This window comes from Globicephala melas, chromosome 15 (assembly GCF_963455315.2).
Source record: "Globicephala melas chromosome 15, mGloMel1.2, whole genome shotgun sequence".
NCBI lineage: Eukaryota > Metazoa > Chordata > Mammalia > Artiodactyla > Delphinidae > Globicephala > Globicephala melas.
This window is the reverse complement of record NC_083328.1, coordinates 36233891-36249631: the sequence shown is the minus strand read 5'-3', so window position 1 is coordinate 36249631 and position 15741 is coordinate 36233891. Positions and strand designations below refer to the sequence as shown.

General features: G+C 57.5%; 3 protein-coding genes across 9 annotated transcripts; 1 reads left to right on the top strand and 2 right to left on the bottom strand.

The window, feature by feature from the left end:
- Positions 1 to 894: 894 nt before the first annotated feature.
- On the top strand, positions 895 to 5061 carry MLST8 (MTOR associated protein, LST8 homolog). Of its 4 annotated transcripts, none has more exons than XM_060284667.1 (9): positions 895 to 1024; positions 1499 to 1748; positions 1874 to 1925; positions 2010 to 2172; positions 2619 to 2694; positions 2777 to 2929; positions 3853 to 3977; positions 4146 to 4309; positions 4403 to 5061. In XM_060284667.1, exons 2-9 carry the CDS (start codon positions 1620 to 1622, stop codon positions 4519 to 4521), a joined length of 981 nt encoding a protein of 326 aa, XP_060140650.1. In that variant the 5' UTR covers positions 895 to 1024; positions 1499 to 1619; the 3' UTR covers positions 4522 to 5061. The 4 variants fall into 4 exon arrangements, with proteins under 4 accessions (XP_060140650.1, XP_060140651.1, XP_069899721.1 ...); XM_060284668.1 differs by having other exon boundaries at positions 979 to 1024; positions 1675 to 1748; XM_070043620.1 differs by having other exon boundaries at positions 1007 to 1024; positions 1576 to 1748.
- Positions 4885 to 6545, bottom strand: BRICD5 (BRICHOS domain containing 5). 4 transcript variants are annotated; one of them, XM_030848683.2, is made up of 6 exons: positions 6411 to 6545; positions 6121 to 6267; positions 5756 to 5911; positions 5578 to 5679; positions 5210 to 5363; positions 4885 to 5105 (listed from the first exon to the last, which is right to left on the bottom strand). In XM_030848683.2, the coding sequence occupies exons 1-6, from the start codon at positions 6459 to 6461 to the stop codon at positions 5011 to 5013; spliced, it is 705 nt and encodes a 234-aa protein (XP_030704543.1). In that variant the 5' UTR covers positions 6462 to 6545; the 3' UTR covers positions 4885 to 5010. The 4 variants fall into 4 exon arrangements, 3 of the variants coding, with proteins under 3 accessions (XP_030704543.1, XP_030704542.1, XP_030704540.1); XM_030848682.2 differs by having other exon boundaries at positions 4923 to 5363; XR_009559012.1 differs by having other exon boundaries at positions 4949 to 5105; positions 5210 to 5679.
- A 47-nt stretch (positions 6546 to 6592) lies between these two features.
- On the bottom strand, positions 6593 to 10340 carry PGP (phosphoglycolate phosphatase). The gene is made up of 2 exons (XM_030848664.2): positions 9651 to 10340; positions 6593 to 9551 (listed from the first exon to the last, which is right to left on the bottom strand). Exons 1-2 carry the CDS (start codon positions 10288 to 10290, stop codon positions 9226 to 9228), a joined length of 966 nt encoding a protein of 321 aa, XP_030704524.1. The 5' UTR covers positions 10291 to 10340; the 3' UTR covers positions 6593 to 9225.
- Positions 10341 to 15741: the final 5401 nt, after the last annotated feature.

The window sequence follows — 15741 nt, the reverse complement described above, 5'->3', positions numbered from 1 at the left end:
TATCCACTGGGTCTGGCAATGTGAGATGGCCAGGGACCTCGTGAAATTTTCACTGGAGAGCTGGGAGTAAAAGACATGACAGGGTCAAGCAGTGAGTGAGAAGTGAGAACAGATCTTTGAAAGAGAGCAGGCTGGAAAGAGTTTTGAGTTGTTTTATGGTGTTGAAATGCTGAGGGGAAGGAAAGAGGGGAGGTGGGGAAGGTACAGGAAAGAAGGTTCCCGGGACCCAGGGCCTGGGTGGATAGGCAGGGGACATGGCCTTGATCAAGGGGCCTGAGGAAGGAAGGGGGGGTGGAGCTGCATTTTTAAGCATGGTGGGAAGAAACCATGGGAGAGCCTGTCTCAAGGACTCTTTCGAGGATGAGGCCACGTGTGTAGAGTGTGGGAAGGCTGGATGGAAAAAGCAGCAAGAGGGACCCCAGTTTTTGAGGGGTCACTGGGATTAGTGAGGGGACCCGAGGGTCAGACCCTGGCTGGACAGTCCTGAAAGGGACCAGAGTAGGGTTGCCTGATCTAGCAAATAAAACCACAGGACAACTAGCTACACTTGAATTTCACCTAGGCGACGAAGAACTTTTTAGTATAAGTATATCCCATGAAACATTTGGGATATACTTATACTTAGCAAAACAAAACATGTTGTTTATCTGAATTCAAATGCAACTGGATGTCCTGTAATTTACCTAGGAATCCTAGCCCCGCGTGGGAATCAGGGGATGGATGGGAAGGAGTCGATGGTGCAACCCGGCCTGGAGAATGGGTCTCAGAAGGGTGAGGTGCCCGAGTGGGGAGAAGGCTGGGGTCGCTGCTTCGTCCACCGGCGCCGCCCGATACCGCAGAGGCCCGTATTGAGGAGCCCCTGCCCCAGAACTCTAGTCTCGTCCCCCGTGCCTGCTCCCCTTACGCCCCTTGGTGTCGCCCTAATGGCCCATCGATAACTCTACGCTCAGCCTCGGCCTCTATCGACTTGCTCCGGCTCCGCTAGGCGTCCTGGACCGCGGCGGAACGCAGAGCAGCAAGTAAGGTACGGAGGCCGCGGGGCGAGGGCTGGAAAGCGGCTTTCAGTGGCCGGGAGAGCGCGCCCGGGGGAAGCTGGCTCAGCGGGACGGAGTCAGGGTGGTCGACGGAGCACCGGGAAGCTCGAGGGTCCAGCCAGAAAGCACCCCCGCCCATCAGGTCCAGCCACCGGCCTGCTACGCATGCGCAGCCGTAGCATTCAGGCTTTTCCCTCCGGCCTGCCCGCTTCGCTGCGCATGCGCGGCCCGGCCCTGCGGCGGAGTGGCGCCCCGGACGTGACTGTCCCCTGCCGGCCGCGGGTAGGGTGGCATTCCGGCAGGGTTCTTGGGACGGGGAACGGAGCATGCGCCTTGGAGCTCGGCGCTGTCCTTCGCCGGGTGTCACGCGTATCCCTGAACCTCTCTGAGCCTCAGTTTCCCCACATCTAAAATGGGGATGATTTTATTTTTTAGCACCGAGTAATCTGTTGTAATCTTTTTAGGACATAGAGAGTATTCCCTAAACACTGCACTCCTCTCTCTTCTCCGGATGCTCTGATCTCTGACTCCTGCCGGTCAGAACTAGGGCCCTGTGTAGATCCGAGTCTTTCAAGCAGCCACACCATGAACACGTCTCCAGGTACGGTGGGCAGTGACCCCGTCATCTTGGCCACTGCAGGCTATGACCACACGGTGCGGTTCTGGCAGGCCCACAGCGGGATCTGTACGCGAACGGTGCAGCACCAGGACTCCGTATCCTCCACTGTGGAATTGGGGCAGGTGGTGCTGGGCAGGATGCCTGGTAGGGATAACAGTCTGGGCAAAGGCCTCCGGTGGGAAGGATGGGCTCTGTTTGTCATCTTCCTTAACAGACCTAGCAGGTGAACGCGCTGGAGATCACACCTGACCGCAGCATGATTGCTGCTGCAGGTACCTGTACTCTCGACCCCAACCCCTGATTTCTCATAGGTCCATCTAGGCGCAGCCACACTTCAGTTTGGCCTGTGCCCCTAGGTTACCAGCACATTCGCATGTATGATCTCAACTCCAATAACCCCAACCCCATCATCAGCTATGATGGGGTCAACAAGAACATCGCGTCTGTGGGCTTCCACGAGGACGGCCGCTGGATGTACACTGGTGGGGAGGACTGCACTGCCCGGATCTGGGACCTCAGGTGTGGGGTACTGGGCAGGAGGGGTCTGCTGCCTGGGTGTGTGGGGGTGAGGGCCAGGCTGGGAGACTGTCTTAGGTCAGGTCCCCTCCAAGCAGAGGCTGAGACGGGGTTTTCTGTGCAGGTGACTTACTGAGGGCCAAGTGAGGAAAGATAGGGCAGGGATGAAGACCCACAGAGACAAGCAGAGCCTCAGCCTGATTCAATAGGCAGCTCTGGAATGAACTGCATCAAACAATGAGCCCCGCCTTGAGGCAAGGGGCCACCCTTTATGCCCCTCTGAGTCAGTTATTGGCTTCAAGCTGCCCCTGGGGAGGGCCAAACCGCCCAAGTATTTCCTATGGGATAGCTCCCATCGTAGAGAGACAAGATAAGTAGCCAGGGAAAGGGCCTTTAGGTGGAGTACCAATGGCATCCACTATAGACAGAGTGTGTCCCCCACCTCGAAGGTCCCGGAACCTGCAGTGTCAGCGGATCTTCCAGGTGAATGCGCCCATTAACTGTGTGTGCCTGCACCCCAACCAGGTGAGGGGGAAGCACAGGGCTGGGCACCCTGGGGCTTTGGAGGGCAGGGGTCCTGCCCCACCTCACATCCCCTGCACCTCAGGCAGAACTCATTGTGGGTGACCAGAGTGGCGCCATCCACATCTGGGACTTGAAAACTGACCACAACGAGCAGCTGATCCCGGAGCCTGAGGTCTCTATCACATCGGCCCACATCGACCCGGATGCTAGCTACATGGCCGCGGTCAATAGCACTGTGAGTCCCAGGGACGGGTGTGCAGCTCAGCTCCCAGCCCCTTACCTCCCTTATTCCCTGAAGGTGGGCTTATTCCCCAGATGTCCCTCTGGCCCCTCCCCTCCCCCCACAGTCCTGCTTCCCCGTCCTGGGCTTCAGCTCTGACCCAGCCACCAAAGCCAGAAACCTGGGTGTCACTCCTGATGCTACCTCTCGCTACCTGCCATAGCCCACCCAGCAGTCCAGTCACCTCCATCTCCAGAGTCCTTCCAGTTGTCCGTTTCTTTCTCCTCCCTGTCTCCTCCTGATCCAAGTTTCCCTCGTCTCTCCCGACAGTGATTGCAGCCTCTCTGACCTCCTTCCTTCCTCTGTGACCTCCCCCTGCCCCTAACCCATTTTCCCTCGACTGCCAGAGCATCCTTCAGCAGTACCAGCCTGACTGCATCCTTCCCTGGGTGAACTGCAAGATGCCCTAGGCTCCTTACCAGGGCCTCAGGACACTGTGATTTGACCCCTGGACTCCTATCCAGCCTCATTTTCTTCCTTTAACGTCCATTCAGTCTCAGCAAATCAGTTGTTCCCGACATCCCCAGACCGCCCACTTCCAAGCCTTTGCCCTGCTGTTCCCTCTATCTGGGTGCTCTCCTCTCATCTTGTTCTTCACATTCTTGTTGGCCAGCGGCATCCTTCAGGAAGGCCAGGCATGGCCTCCTGCCCTCAGCTCATCAGGTATGGATGGCCCTTGGTTGGGGCCAGGTCACCCAGGTGCTCCTTGCAGGCAGGGCCAGATGTGCCTGTCACATGTCCCCTGGCCCCCAGATCCTTGTGCACAGCCACAATGTTGGATGGCAGCCCCTGGATCTAGGTCTTGCTGCCAGGGCATCCTTCCCCACCTGTCAGACCGGAGGCTCCGGGCCTCCCGTGACTTCCCTCCTACACCACAGGGGAACTGCTATGTCTGGAACCTGACTGGGGGCATTGGTGACGAGGTGACACAGCTCATCCCCAAGACCAAGATCCCAGCACACACCCGCTACGCCCTGCAGTGCCGCTTCAGCCCAGACTCCACGTGTGTGCAGGGCCTGGGGGGCCGGGAGCCCTTGCATGGCTGCGGGGAGGAAGCAGTGTGCCTGGGGCTGAGGGCCTAATGCGTTGGGCCTGCTTGGAGGACGGCAAGGGGGTACAGGATGGGAGTGGCCGTTGATGACACCCCTGCCACGCTCACACCCACCCCCAGGCTCCTCGCCACCTGCTCGGCCGACCAGACATGCAAGATTTGGAGGACGTCCAACTTCTCCCTGATGACGGAGCTGAGCATCAAGAGCAGCAACCCTGGAGAGTCATCCCGAGGCTGGATGTGGGGCTGCGCCTTCTCGGGGGACTCCCAGTACATAGTCACCGGTGAGCCCCGCCTGCCTGCCGTGCCTCCCTGCACCCGTTGGCCCGGCCTGGGGCTGCACTCTGAGCCGCCACCCACGCTCTCCCTCCCTGCAGCTTCCTCTGACAACCTGGCCCGGCTCTGGTGCGTGGAGACGGGAGAGATCAAGAGAGAGTACGGCGGCCACCAGAAAGCTGTTGTCTGCTTGGCCTTCAACGACAGTGTGCTGGGCTAACCTGTGTCCCCTCAGGATTGCAGGCAGCTGTCCAGGCGGCACCAGCTGGATGTGTCTGTCCAGCTGCCCAGATCAGAGTGACACCCCATGGCTGGTCTCTACCATCCTAGGCTCGCTGGACCTGACTGACCTACCCTGGTCCCTGGCCAGACTAGACTGGCCAGGCTGGTCCATCCTGGGACTCTCTCAGCCCCGGCTGCTTACATGGATGTGAGGAGGCTCAGGAGGCCCACCCTAGGCAGCTTGCATTCCCTTCAGAAATTCTGGACCCACAGGGCCTAGAGCCGCTGAGGGGGATCCGAGGCTGGTGCCCATCCCCAAGCCAGTGCCTCCTCCTTCCCCTCCCTGCCACTGTTTCGTGTCCCGAGGCCACAGAGGACACCGTCATGGCCAGGTGGAGTTGTTTATTAGCCCCGCCAGCGGCTACCCTCCATGGACTGGTGATCGCGCCAGCCAGCTGGCTGGCCTGAGGGGCTGCGCTGCAAGGGCTTAGTCCGGGAGGTAATAAAAGCAGACGGACATGCAGATGTTGCTTGGGAAGCAGATGTCGATGCATAGGTAGATCAGCCGCTGCCTCTGGGGCCCTGGGGGGAGGGGCCTCCATGATCCCTAAAGGACTCCTTCCCCACCCCGCCACCGACTGTCCTGCGGGAGCCCAGGCCCCTCCGCACAGCCTGCCCCAACTCACTCTCTGCTCGTCGGGCCCAGTAAATGGGGGTCTTTGCACAAAGGTTCCGCACAGAAGCCCCCACCTGGGCAGGGTCCACCTCACGGCTCCCAAGCACTGCCAGCAGCTCCTGGGCATAGTGGGTGTCCTGGCTGGGGCTGCGAGTCCCTTGGGGCTGCAGAGAAGGACACTCGCACTGCCCCTGGCTGGGTTGGGCCCACATGTCCCTGGACATGCTGGCATTGTGCCAGCCCTGCCCTGGCTCTTGTCGGCAGCCTCAACCAAAGGAAGATAGAGCTTCTGTTCCCCTGAAACTGGAGCCCCATCCTGCCCCGGGCCCAGACCACACACAGGACCCTTTGTCTGGCCCCTGGCTGGAGGCTCCTTACCCAAGAGGTGTTCACCAGCAGCTGCAGGGTCTCGCGGTCTCGGGGTTCCATCAGGCGGAGGAAGCAGGCCCGGTGCTCTGAGGGGCGGTAACAGACACAACCCTGGGAAGGCAGGCAGGTGAGGCAGGGCCACCTGAACATCCACCCCCGCCCCCACCCCCCTCCCCAGGCCACTCACGCTCTGCCCGTCGAACAGCACTGCCCAGCTGCGGTTGCTCTGAGCTGGAGTCACCCTGATGGTTGCCACGTTCTGGGCCACGTCCACCTGTTCGGTTTGGTTGGACCAGGGTACCCTGGGGCTCGGGAGGGTCAGACGGAGCGTCTGCAGCAGTGGCTAAGAGTGGGAAGCAGGAGCTCAGCTGGCCAGGCTGGAGCAGACCCCAACACTCCCCCAGCCCTGCTGCGAGGCTTCTAACCCCGCCACCCCTCTGGTCCTCCTGCTGTCTGCTCCGAGCCCTGGCTCCACTGGAAGTGTGGGCTACGCTGGTCTCTCCTCCTCCTCCCCACTGTCTGTGCCCTGCCCGGGTCCTGAGGGGGCCTCACCTTGAGAGGGCTGTGAGCGAAGCCAAGAAGCCCTCCAGCCACAGCCCCAGCGGTGGCCAGTGCCAGCAGCAGCAGGAGGCCAGGAGCTCTCCAGCCCCCGTGGCAGGGCTTGGTCTTCACGTGGAGGCACATTGCAGTCAGTGGGGCCTGGAGTAGAGACCAGGCAACAGGCTGGCTCAGGGAAGGAAGGGGCTGAGGAGGTATGGGAGGTGGACGCTTCTCCTGCCCCTGCAGGACAGGCCCTGGGTCTTTGTCCAAGGAGAGGGCACCGAGTGGTGGGAGGCACTCACCCCGACAGGTCCAGACCCGGGTCTCTCGGCCCGGCAGCTCCCCTGCTCCATGATGCAGCCCTGGTGACAATGTGCTGATTGTCTGCTGCAGCCCGGGAAACCTCAGGACACCTCCGATGAGTCAAACAATCGACCTGGCCCCTTCCCCTCCTGACCCCCCTGCCTCCTCCCCAGCCCAGCTACCTGATATCCGGGTCAGAGACAGGTCACCTGGGGAGGCTGCTCGTCACTGTGCCTGGCTCTCCCAACACCTGGCCTGTGCAGACCAGAGCACACATGGTCACGGGAGGTCACGAGAGCGTGGCCACTGTGGAAGTCAGGACCCAGCGGCTGGCACAGAGAGCAGCTGAGGCCTGGCCGACTTTATATAGGGAGTCTAGTTGGGGGCAGATTTAATTTTTCCTAAAGAAGCCTGTTTCTAGTCTCTCAGGTTACCTCTACACTCCCAGGACTGGGTACAGGGCCTGGCACGCAGCAGACCATTAACAAGTGCCTGTTTCATGAATGACAGGCATGGGACTCTGTGCCACTTCCCTTTCCTCCCCATGCACCCCAGCTGCTCCCAGCTGCTTCCCAGCCCCCACCAACACAGGGCACTCCCCCAGGTAGGTGCCTGCCTGAGACCAGGATGGCTTCCAGGAGGCTCCACTGCGGTGAGGACAGCTTCCTGAAATCTCCTGCACGCCCCAGGATGGTTAGGTCAGCCTCATGTCCACTGACCCCTGCCCTGCCCAGCGTGGCTTTCTCTGACTGGTGCCGTGCATTTCTAGCTGCTTGATGCTGTGGATCCCAACAGTTACTGGCCCTCAGCACTGGCAGCTTTCAGGAAGTGCATTCCTTAACCGGCTTTACCCCATGGCCCTTTCATACTTTCTTTGTCCCTTGTTTTTCCTGATTCTTCAGAACCTGACTCCCTGCAGTGGGCCTGAAATGGGGTGGAGTTGCTGTGGTCAGCGTCCCAACTCTGGAATTGGAATCCCAGAATGGCCTTGTACTGAATGTACCCGGCCCTGCTGCCCTTTCCACTGCCCAGCTGTGGTGAGACAGCTGCACCCTGTGTGAAGGCTGCTGTCTAGGCGAGAGCGAGGAACACCAGAGTCAGCTGGGGTTTGAGAGTTTAATATACCTTTGGGTTCACACAGTGCAATGGGGTGTAGACATGATGCACAGGGCTCCCGGGCCGCCGCCCAGCAGAAAAGGGAGGTGTTGCTGGCTGCTGCACCTGCCGCGTGTTCCTGGTGTGGGTGACAACGCCCTGACAGGCCTGCTCAATAACCTGACCCACCTTGAGCCGACCTCGCAGAGCCAACGTCAGCACCACCAACCTCACAGGCGCCCGCTGCCCTCGTGTTGCCCACGGCAGAGTCCGAACCCCAGACACCCAGGCCTGGGGGGAGCTGGAGGCTCAGGACACCCTTTATTGCTCTAAGCACTCTTACGAGAGTTAATGAAGGAGCACTGTGACCCTGGGGCTAGGAGAAAAGTCACAGGATCTGGGCAGATGCCACTGGGTGCAGGGCGAGGCACCAGGAAGGAGTCGGCCAAAAGGAACAGCTTCCCAGGCCCTACCCTACAAGTGCGGCCAGAGAGTCTGCTTATCAGGCCTATTCTCAACGGTCAGCAACTTAGGGAACAGGCAGAAAAAGCACGGCCCCCTGCCAAAAACCCTTGGCTAGCCAGTGGACCCTTCCAGTCCTCCAGATGGCAACTGACAAGGGACTCCAGGGTCAAAATAGGTGGCCTCATGGACCATTGACATATGACACCCATCCCAACCAAGACAGGAAAAGACTGGATGCTCTGTAAAACGACTTCCTGTTTTGAGGGACACCTCTTTCCTCCTCTACCCAGAGGGAGCCTTGGGTGACAAGCATTCCTTAGCCAGCACATGCCTTTGGCCATACTGCTGGCTGCGGGGCACGGAGACTTCTTCAGTGGGATTTTCCCTACAAGACAGAGCACAGCTATTAATCGACACGCTTACGATTCAATTCCACCACCTGACAAAGTTGTTCAAAAGTTAAAAAAACTTTTGGTACCAATGCTGCTCTGAGCTCCCTGCACGGCAGCCCAGAGTTCAACGAAGGCATTCATACCCTCCTGGCGCTCAGCAAACAATATGCTCAGTCCAAGTCACCTGGGTTTATATGCACATTTGGAAAAGATGAGGTTTAGCCAGGCTGAGTTTACAGAACTGCACAATCGTGCATGAGGAGTTGCAGCCCTGGGTATCTAAAACGGAACATACACTCAATTGTGACATCAGAGTGGTTTTTAAGGAAGTGTGGGGTGGTGGTGAGGGCAGCACCCACACCCCACCACCTGAGACCAGCCCTTTCCTCCACTCCCAACCTGCAGGTGAGGGGCTGAGGCAGCAGTAGGCTCCTCTGCTGATGACCACACAGACGGGGCCCTGGGTTTCTCACAACAGTCAAAATAATCAGCCCCTCCTCCCCAAGATCCCTGAAATTTTCAATAAAATACATGACACCCCTAGACCCACCTCAGTCCCATTAGCAGGCCCCAAGGTTACCTGAATCCTAGACATATGCTGAACCCAACTGCAAGACCAATTGGCACCTAAGGCCCAGGACCCCCACAATGCCCTCCAAGCTTAAAAGTGCATCTTAAAATATAAGCATTTGTAAAAATCCAACCCCCCAAACATTTACTTACAAGGTTAACAACTAGTACCTTTGCTTAACTCCAAGTAAGCAAACTTGAAGCCACCTAGCTGAGTGATGCTTAAGCCCCACCTATTAATTTGGGTGATTTTCAATTTTTTTTTATTCTGGAGATTAAAGACACTAAATCTTTAACCTTGAAGGGCAGGCAAAAGGTCGGCTATGCTGTCAACATAGAAGTCAGGGACCATTTTCTTCTTAGACAGGCAGTCACTTTCCTGATTACTCTTCACATCCCGCAGAGTGGAGACCCCAGTGAGGGTCAGGATGGTCTTCAGACCACAAGTGACGCCCAGGAGGATGTCTGTGTCCAGGCGATCACCCACCATGATGGTGCGCTCCGGGTTGATGCCATATTCCTGGGACACGCAGTCGAAGATGAAGCGGCTGGGCTTCCCTATAACGTCGGCTTGGCGCTGCGCGGCCATCTCCACGGCTCGGACCAGACAGCCGGTACCTGCGGGGCGGAGAAGGAAAGGAGGAGAGTGCCGGGGGTCAGAGGCCGGGAGGGACCCGTCGCTCGCCCTCCAGCCTCCCTCCCCCGGGGCGCACGGACCCGCGATGAAGCGGCCGTTCTCGAGTGGGAGCCGGTTGTCCATGTTGGTGCCCACGAGCAGGCAGCCGGGCTGCTGCAGGTAGCGCACAGCCTTCGTGAGCTTCATGTAGCTGAAGTGTGGGTCGAAGCCCACCACGACGGCGCGCACATCAGGCTCCAGGGGCTCATCCAGCCAGGCGCTGGGGCCGTCGCCCTGCAGCGGCTCGGGCCCCACGCCCACGCAGGAGACGCCCACGGCCTCCAGCTCGGTGGCCAGGGCCACGCTGCCCAGCACGTAGGCCTTGGGGGTCGGTAGACCGGTCAGGCGCTGGCGCAGGTAGAGCGCGGTACAGTAGGCCGTGCCGAAGACCTCGCTGCCGGCGCCGGGCCCCGTCGGGCCGCCGAAGCCCAGGCGCCGCAGCTTCTCGGCGTAGGCCTCGCGGGTCTTGCTGCTGTTGTTGGTGATGAAGCCGAGGCGCTTGCCGCGGGCCCGCAGCGCCGTCAGGGTCTCGGGCGCGCCGGAGACCGCCGTCTCACCGCGCCACAGCACGCCGTCGCAGTCGAACAGCACCGTGTCCACGTCGGCCAGCAGCTCCTGGGCCCGCTTGGCATTCAGCCGCACGCAGCGGCCCTCGTCGCCGCCGGCCTCCACCTCCGCCATGGCCGCCGCCGCCGCCGCCGCCGCCGCCGCCGCCACCGACCGCCAGCTCTTCCTCGCAGCCGCCCGCCACCGCCCCCGCCCCGCCCCCGGCTCACTCATTGGCCACGCGCCTCGCACTTGCCGCCCATTGGACACCGCCTGCGCCAATCCGCCCCCGCCTCCCGCGGGCTGCAGGAGCGCAGCGCCAACCTTCACGGTCCGGCGCGGGCAGGCAGGCAGCCATTGGCTGCCAGGCCCTAGGCGCCCCGGTGACTGGCTGGCAGGGAGCCAACCGGCATTCTGCGTGGGACGCTCACTGCGGAAATTCAGCGGAGGAGCTGGAGAGTCGGCGCAGGACGTAAGCCTGCCGTTCATTGGCTGCCGCGGGGCAGCTCGCCCATTGGAGGCTCTTGGTCAGCTTAGGTGACGGAGGCCCTTAATCCAGTGACCCCCCCCCCAAACCGGCCGAGCCGGCTGCTGATTGGCTGGCTTGTCTCCGATCTTGCCGGCGGGGCTCACCGTAGCACCGCGGCAGAAGGCGGGGCCGCGGTCCCCTTTTAAGCCGGAGTCACGTCCGCACCGTTGCCAGGGCGGGGCTGGGCTGTGCCCTCCGCCGTGGACACAGTCCGGACGGTGTCTGCGCGTGGGCCGACTACGGCCATTCCTGAGAGCCAGCCGCAGGCTCCTTCCCAACAAGCGTCACGTTCTCATTTCCAGTCGTTCGCAAAAACGCTTTCCTTGTGCCTTGGTGGTCATGTGGACGAGTAATTACAAGACAGTGGCTTTAGGGTCTAAGAGAAGGGCAGTAGTGCCTAGAACAAGCACTCAACAATTGGTCGCTATTATCATCATTATTAGGTATTATTAACTTTTTTGGAGGCGTAACATACAGTAAATTGCATAAACTTTAAGTGTGCAGCTTGATGGAATTTTTACATCCCTGTTATGCATGTGTAAACATAGCCCAGTACTTCCCTGGTGGCTCAGCGGTTAAGAATCCACCTGCCAATGCAGGGGACACGGGTTCGAGCCCTAGTCCGGGAAGATCCCACATGCCGCAGAGCAACTAAGCCCGTGCGCCACAACTACTGAGCCTGCGCTCTACAGCCTGTGTGCCACAGCTACTGGAGCCTGCGTGCCTAGAGCCTGTGCTCTGCAACAAGAGAAGCCACCGCAATGAGAAGCCCACGCACCGCAATGAAGAGTAGCCCCTGCTCGACACAACTAGAGAAAGCCCCCACGCAGTAACCAAGACCCAACGCAGCCAACAATAAATAAATTTATATATGTATATAAAAACATACCCTAGATCAAGGTATAGAATATTTCCATCACTCCAGAAAGTTCCCTCAAGTCACAATCCAGTCCATAGCGGTACCCCTCCCCGAACTGCTTTTCTGACTTCTGTCACCATAGAGTGAGTCATAGCCTCCTTTGCCTGTTCTAGACCGTCTTACAGGAGCTTACCCTGTGTACTCCTCTGAGTCTTGCTTCTTTTGGATCAACATAATATCTGTGAAATCCATTCTTCTGTTTTTTTTTTTTTAATTGCCACATGGGTCATTGTAAGAATATACTCCCCTGATTTTTCTCCAGGTGATGGACATTTGGGTCGCTTCCAGTTTGGAGCTATTGTAAATAATGTCCCTATGAAGGTTCTTGTTCCTACACACTCATTTGTGGATGTGGGCCCTCATTTCTCTTGGGTATATACCTAGGAGTGGAATTCCCAGTTCATAGAGTAGGTGTATGTTTCTCCTTATTACTTTCACTAGGGCCACGTGACAGAATAGCAGGCCCCAGCTTCCTGAGCGCTTACCCTGTGACAGGCGATCCAGGCCTCCAACTCCTAGCGTGTCAAATCCCTGCTCCTCTCTTGGGCCCCAAATCTCCATAATGTCTACTCTGGACACCCCTCACCCCCAAACCCATGAGGTAAAGCCAGTAACCTCAGTACCCTTAAGGCCCTGATTGTTTACCTTCAGCCTGTTCTTTGGTCTTGGCTGGCCTGGGAACACCTGGAGGGCAGGGGCCATGGCCCACGAGGGCAGGATATGCAGTGTTCCTGCCTGGCGCACCCACTAGCCAGGAGGGGAGCAGCACCTTCCTCCCTGTGTCTTCCCACTCAGTTTTGTTGGTGGAGCCGACTGACACTGGGAAGAACTGGATTTGACAGAAGATCACAAATCCTGCTTTACCACCCGGAAACATTCAGTGTATGTGGTTCACTGGCCAGAATGAGAAAACACTGCTCTGTTCAGCCGTAGGCTGCCTGGTGCAATACTTGCCCGGTTGCCTTGGTTTACTGGGCACTCAGTAAGCATCTAGGCACTGAGTGCTGCTTCTTACCTGCATTACCTTGTCAGAATCACAGGACAACCCTGAGAGGCAGAGACAATTAGTGTCCCCATTTACAGATGAGGAAACTGAGCCACAGAGAGTCACCAGCTGAACAATGCAGAGTTGGGATTAAACTCAGCTGACCCCAAAGCTGAGCTCTGTTTGGTTTAACATCCCCTGTAGGTTGTAGAGTCTGAGCTGGCATAGTGGGAGAGATGGAACGGCCAGTATCAAGAGAGGGGATGGCTGTGGACAAGGTCCTGAAGGAGGTTGGAAAGGACGGTGCCCTTTATTGGGGAGGACTGTCCTTGGACAAGGTGCCATGCATCTGGATGGGAGAGGAGCACAGCATGATCAATCGCTTTGTGTCCCTGACACACAGTAGGTGCTCATTATATATCTGCGAATGGACGGCACCAGGGTCCTCCCAAGTGAGGAAGCTGGACCACAGGTGGAGTGGGGCGTGGACTTAGGTGGTACAAGGACACTAATCTTCATAGCATTGCATGGATTTGAATTGTATTAGAAAATACCAATAGCCACTGAAAATGTTTTCACAGATGTTATCACTTCCAATGAGCTAAGCAAAAAAGGGTGTCATTGAAAAAGGACTGAAGGGAATTCCCTGGCAGTCCAGTGGTTAGGACTCCGAGGTTTCACTGCCGAAGGTGTGGGTTCGATCCCTGGTTGGGGAACCAAGATCCCGCAAGCCGCACGGCGCAGCCAAAACAAAACAAAACAACAACAACAAACCCTTAAAAAAAAAAAAGAAAGGAAAAAGGACTGAAGTGGCAAAAAAAAAAATTGGAAGCAACCTAAATAATCTTCAACATGGGATTGGTTGAATAGATTTAAGTACATCCAAGGAAGGGAGATTGAGTAGCCATCATAAAGGATAATGGAGTTCCTGTCAGGCTCTGACCACAGAGAAGCCATTATTGACTATCAAACACACAGTGTGCAGGTGGAGCCCACGCCGAGGGCAGGGTGGGAAAGGAGGCCATCTGGAGGAAGGAGGACTTTGGGGAAGGGAGAAGGCCTGCCCCTGGCCACTCCGCCTTCCAGTGACCTCAGGCCCACTCCTGTTGCCGCTGGTCTGCCTGGGCTTCAGCTGAGGTGGGGCCTAGAGCTCACTGGGTCAGGATTCCCTTTTCTGACCCCCAGGGAATAACCAGGCAGGAGCCCTGGCCCGTCCCTGACAACTCTGTCCTACAGGCTCTGGAGCATGGAGCAGGGCAGGTTGTCTGTCTCCCCGGGGCCAGCTCCTCCTCATGTCCATCCACAGCCAGGCTGTGCTCTGTCTTTGAAATCCACCCCCACTCCATTCCTCTAGTGGTCTTCCTCTTCCTCTCTGATGCTGGCTTTCCCATCACTCCCCCACACATCCTCAAGTGAGGTGTCCTCCTGGTCCTCTCTTCCCAGGTGCCCCCTAGATCCCTCCTGCTCCATAAGTACCCACCTGCTCCTCCGCCTGTTTGTCCCTCTCAGAGACTGTCCATCCTAGATCTTCCTTTCCTGCACCACAGTCAGGAGGATCCTTCTGAAACACTGTCACTCTCTGTTTAAATGCCTGCAATGGTGAGCAAGCTCCCTGCAGAAAGCAGCCCCATTTTTACCCCAGCCTGACTTCTGGTGATCCAATCTGTGCCTCACACATCCCAGCTCCTGACAGGCTAAGGGTCCTCAGTTCCTTAGCTGGGCAGCCCCAGCATGCAGACAATCTCTGCTGGTGTCCTTCCCAGGGCAGAGCTGCCCACTCTCTGTCTGGGCCCTTGTGTCCGTGCTTGGTCTTTCCCGGAGACTGGCCTTCCTGGAGGGAACTGGGTCTGATTCACCTGAGTCTTTGGAATCTAGCACTGGGCTGAGCCACAGAGAATAACCAAGCTGGGAGAGCACGACCTGTGGGTTTCTAGCCCATGACTCTGGACAGACCTGGGTTAGATCTTTGGTCTGCCCTTGGGCAAGTGTTCCATCAGTTCTGTGCCTCAGTTTCTTCTTCAAAATGGGGATGATTGGTATCTTAAATGAGAAAATCCTAGAACGCACTTAGCTTCAAAGAACTAATGCTACCTTAAAAAGAATAAAAAGAATCTGTATGCACATGTTCATAGCAGCACTATTTACAATTGTAGATTAGGTGGAAACAACCCAGACGTGAAAAATGAAAATCAGTCTATTCATATAATGGAATATTATTCAGCCACAAAAAGGAATGAAGTACTGCTGCATGCTACAACCTGGATAAACCTCAAAAACATCATACTAAAGTGAAAAAAACCAGATGAAAAAGACCACGCGTGTAATTCTGTTTATATGAAATGTCCAAAAAAAGCAAATCCACAGAGAAAGAAAGTGGTTTGCTAGGGGCTGGGGGGGAGGGGAGAATGGGGAGTGACTGCTAATGCGTACAGGTTTCCTTTTGGAATGATGACAACGTTCTCTAACTACATGTTGGTGATAGTTGCACAACATTGTGAATGTACTGTCACTAACGGTAATTTTTATGTGTACTTACCTGCTATCTAGAGCTCGTGTGCCACAACTACTGAAGCCGGCACGCCTAGAGCCCGCGCTCCACAACAAGAGAAGCCACTGCAGTGAGAAGCCCGCGCACCGCAATGAAGAGCAGCCCCTGCCCACCGCAACCAGAGAAAGCCCGCACACAGCAACGAAGACCCAACGCAGCCAAAAATAAAAATAAAAAATAAATAAAATAAAAAATAAATAAAGAATGAAAGGGTTAGTGAAGCTACCCGTGAGCCATCCCCAACTCGGGTTTTCCCCTGTGGCTGGGTCAACCATCAAGGGAGGTTCTGCCACCCGAGGGGGTCGGGGGCGGGCAGCGAGCACCACTCTACTGGTCCGAGCTGGGGCGGCGTCTCGGCAGCCGCCCACTCGAGCTCGGATCGCGGCTGGGCACCTGCGGCGGCAGCACCGGCTCCGGGCCGGTCAGTTGGCGCCGCCAGTTCGCTAGAGCCTTGAAGGAGCTGCCGGAACCCAGCCCCAGCCACGCCCAGCGGGCCCTCCCAGGCCCCGATCCTCCTCCTGTCAGTCCTCTCCACCGTAACTACACCACTCCCAGTAGTCCCGCCCCGTCTCTTCTCTCCCTGAGCTTGGCCCCGCCTCTGCGGT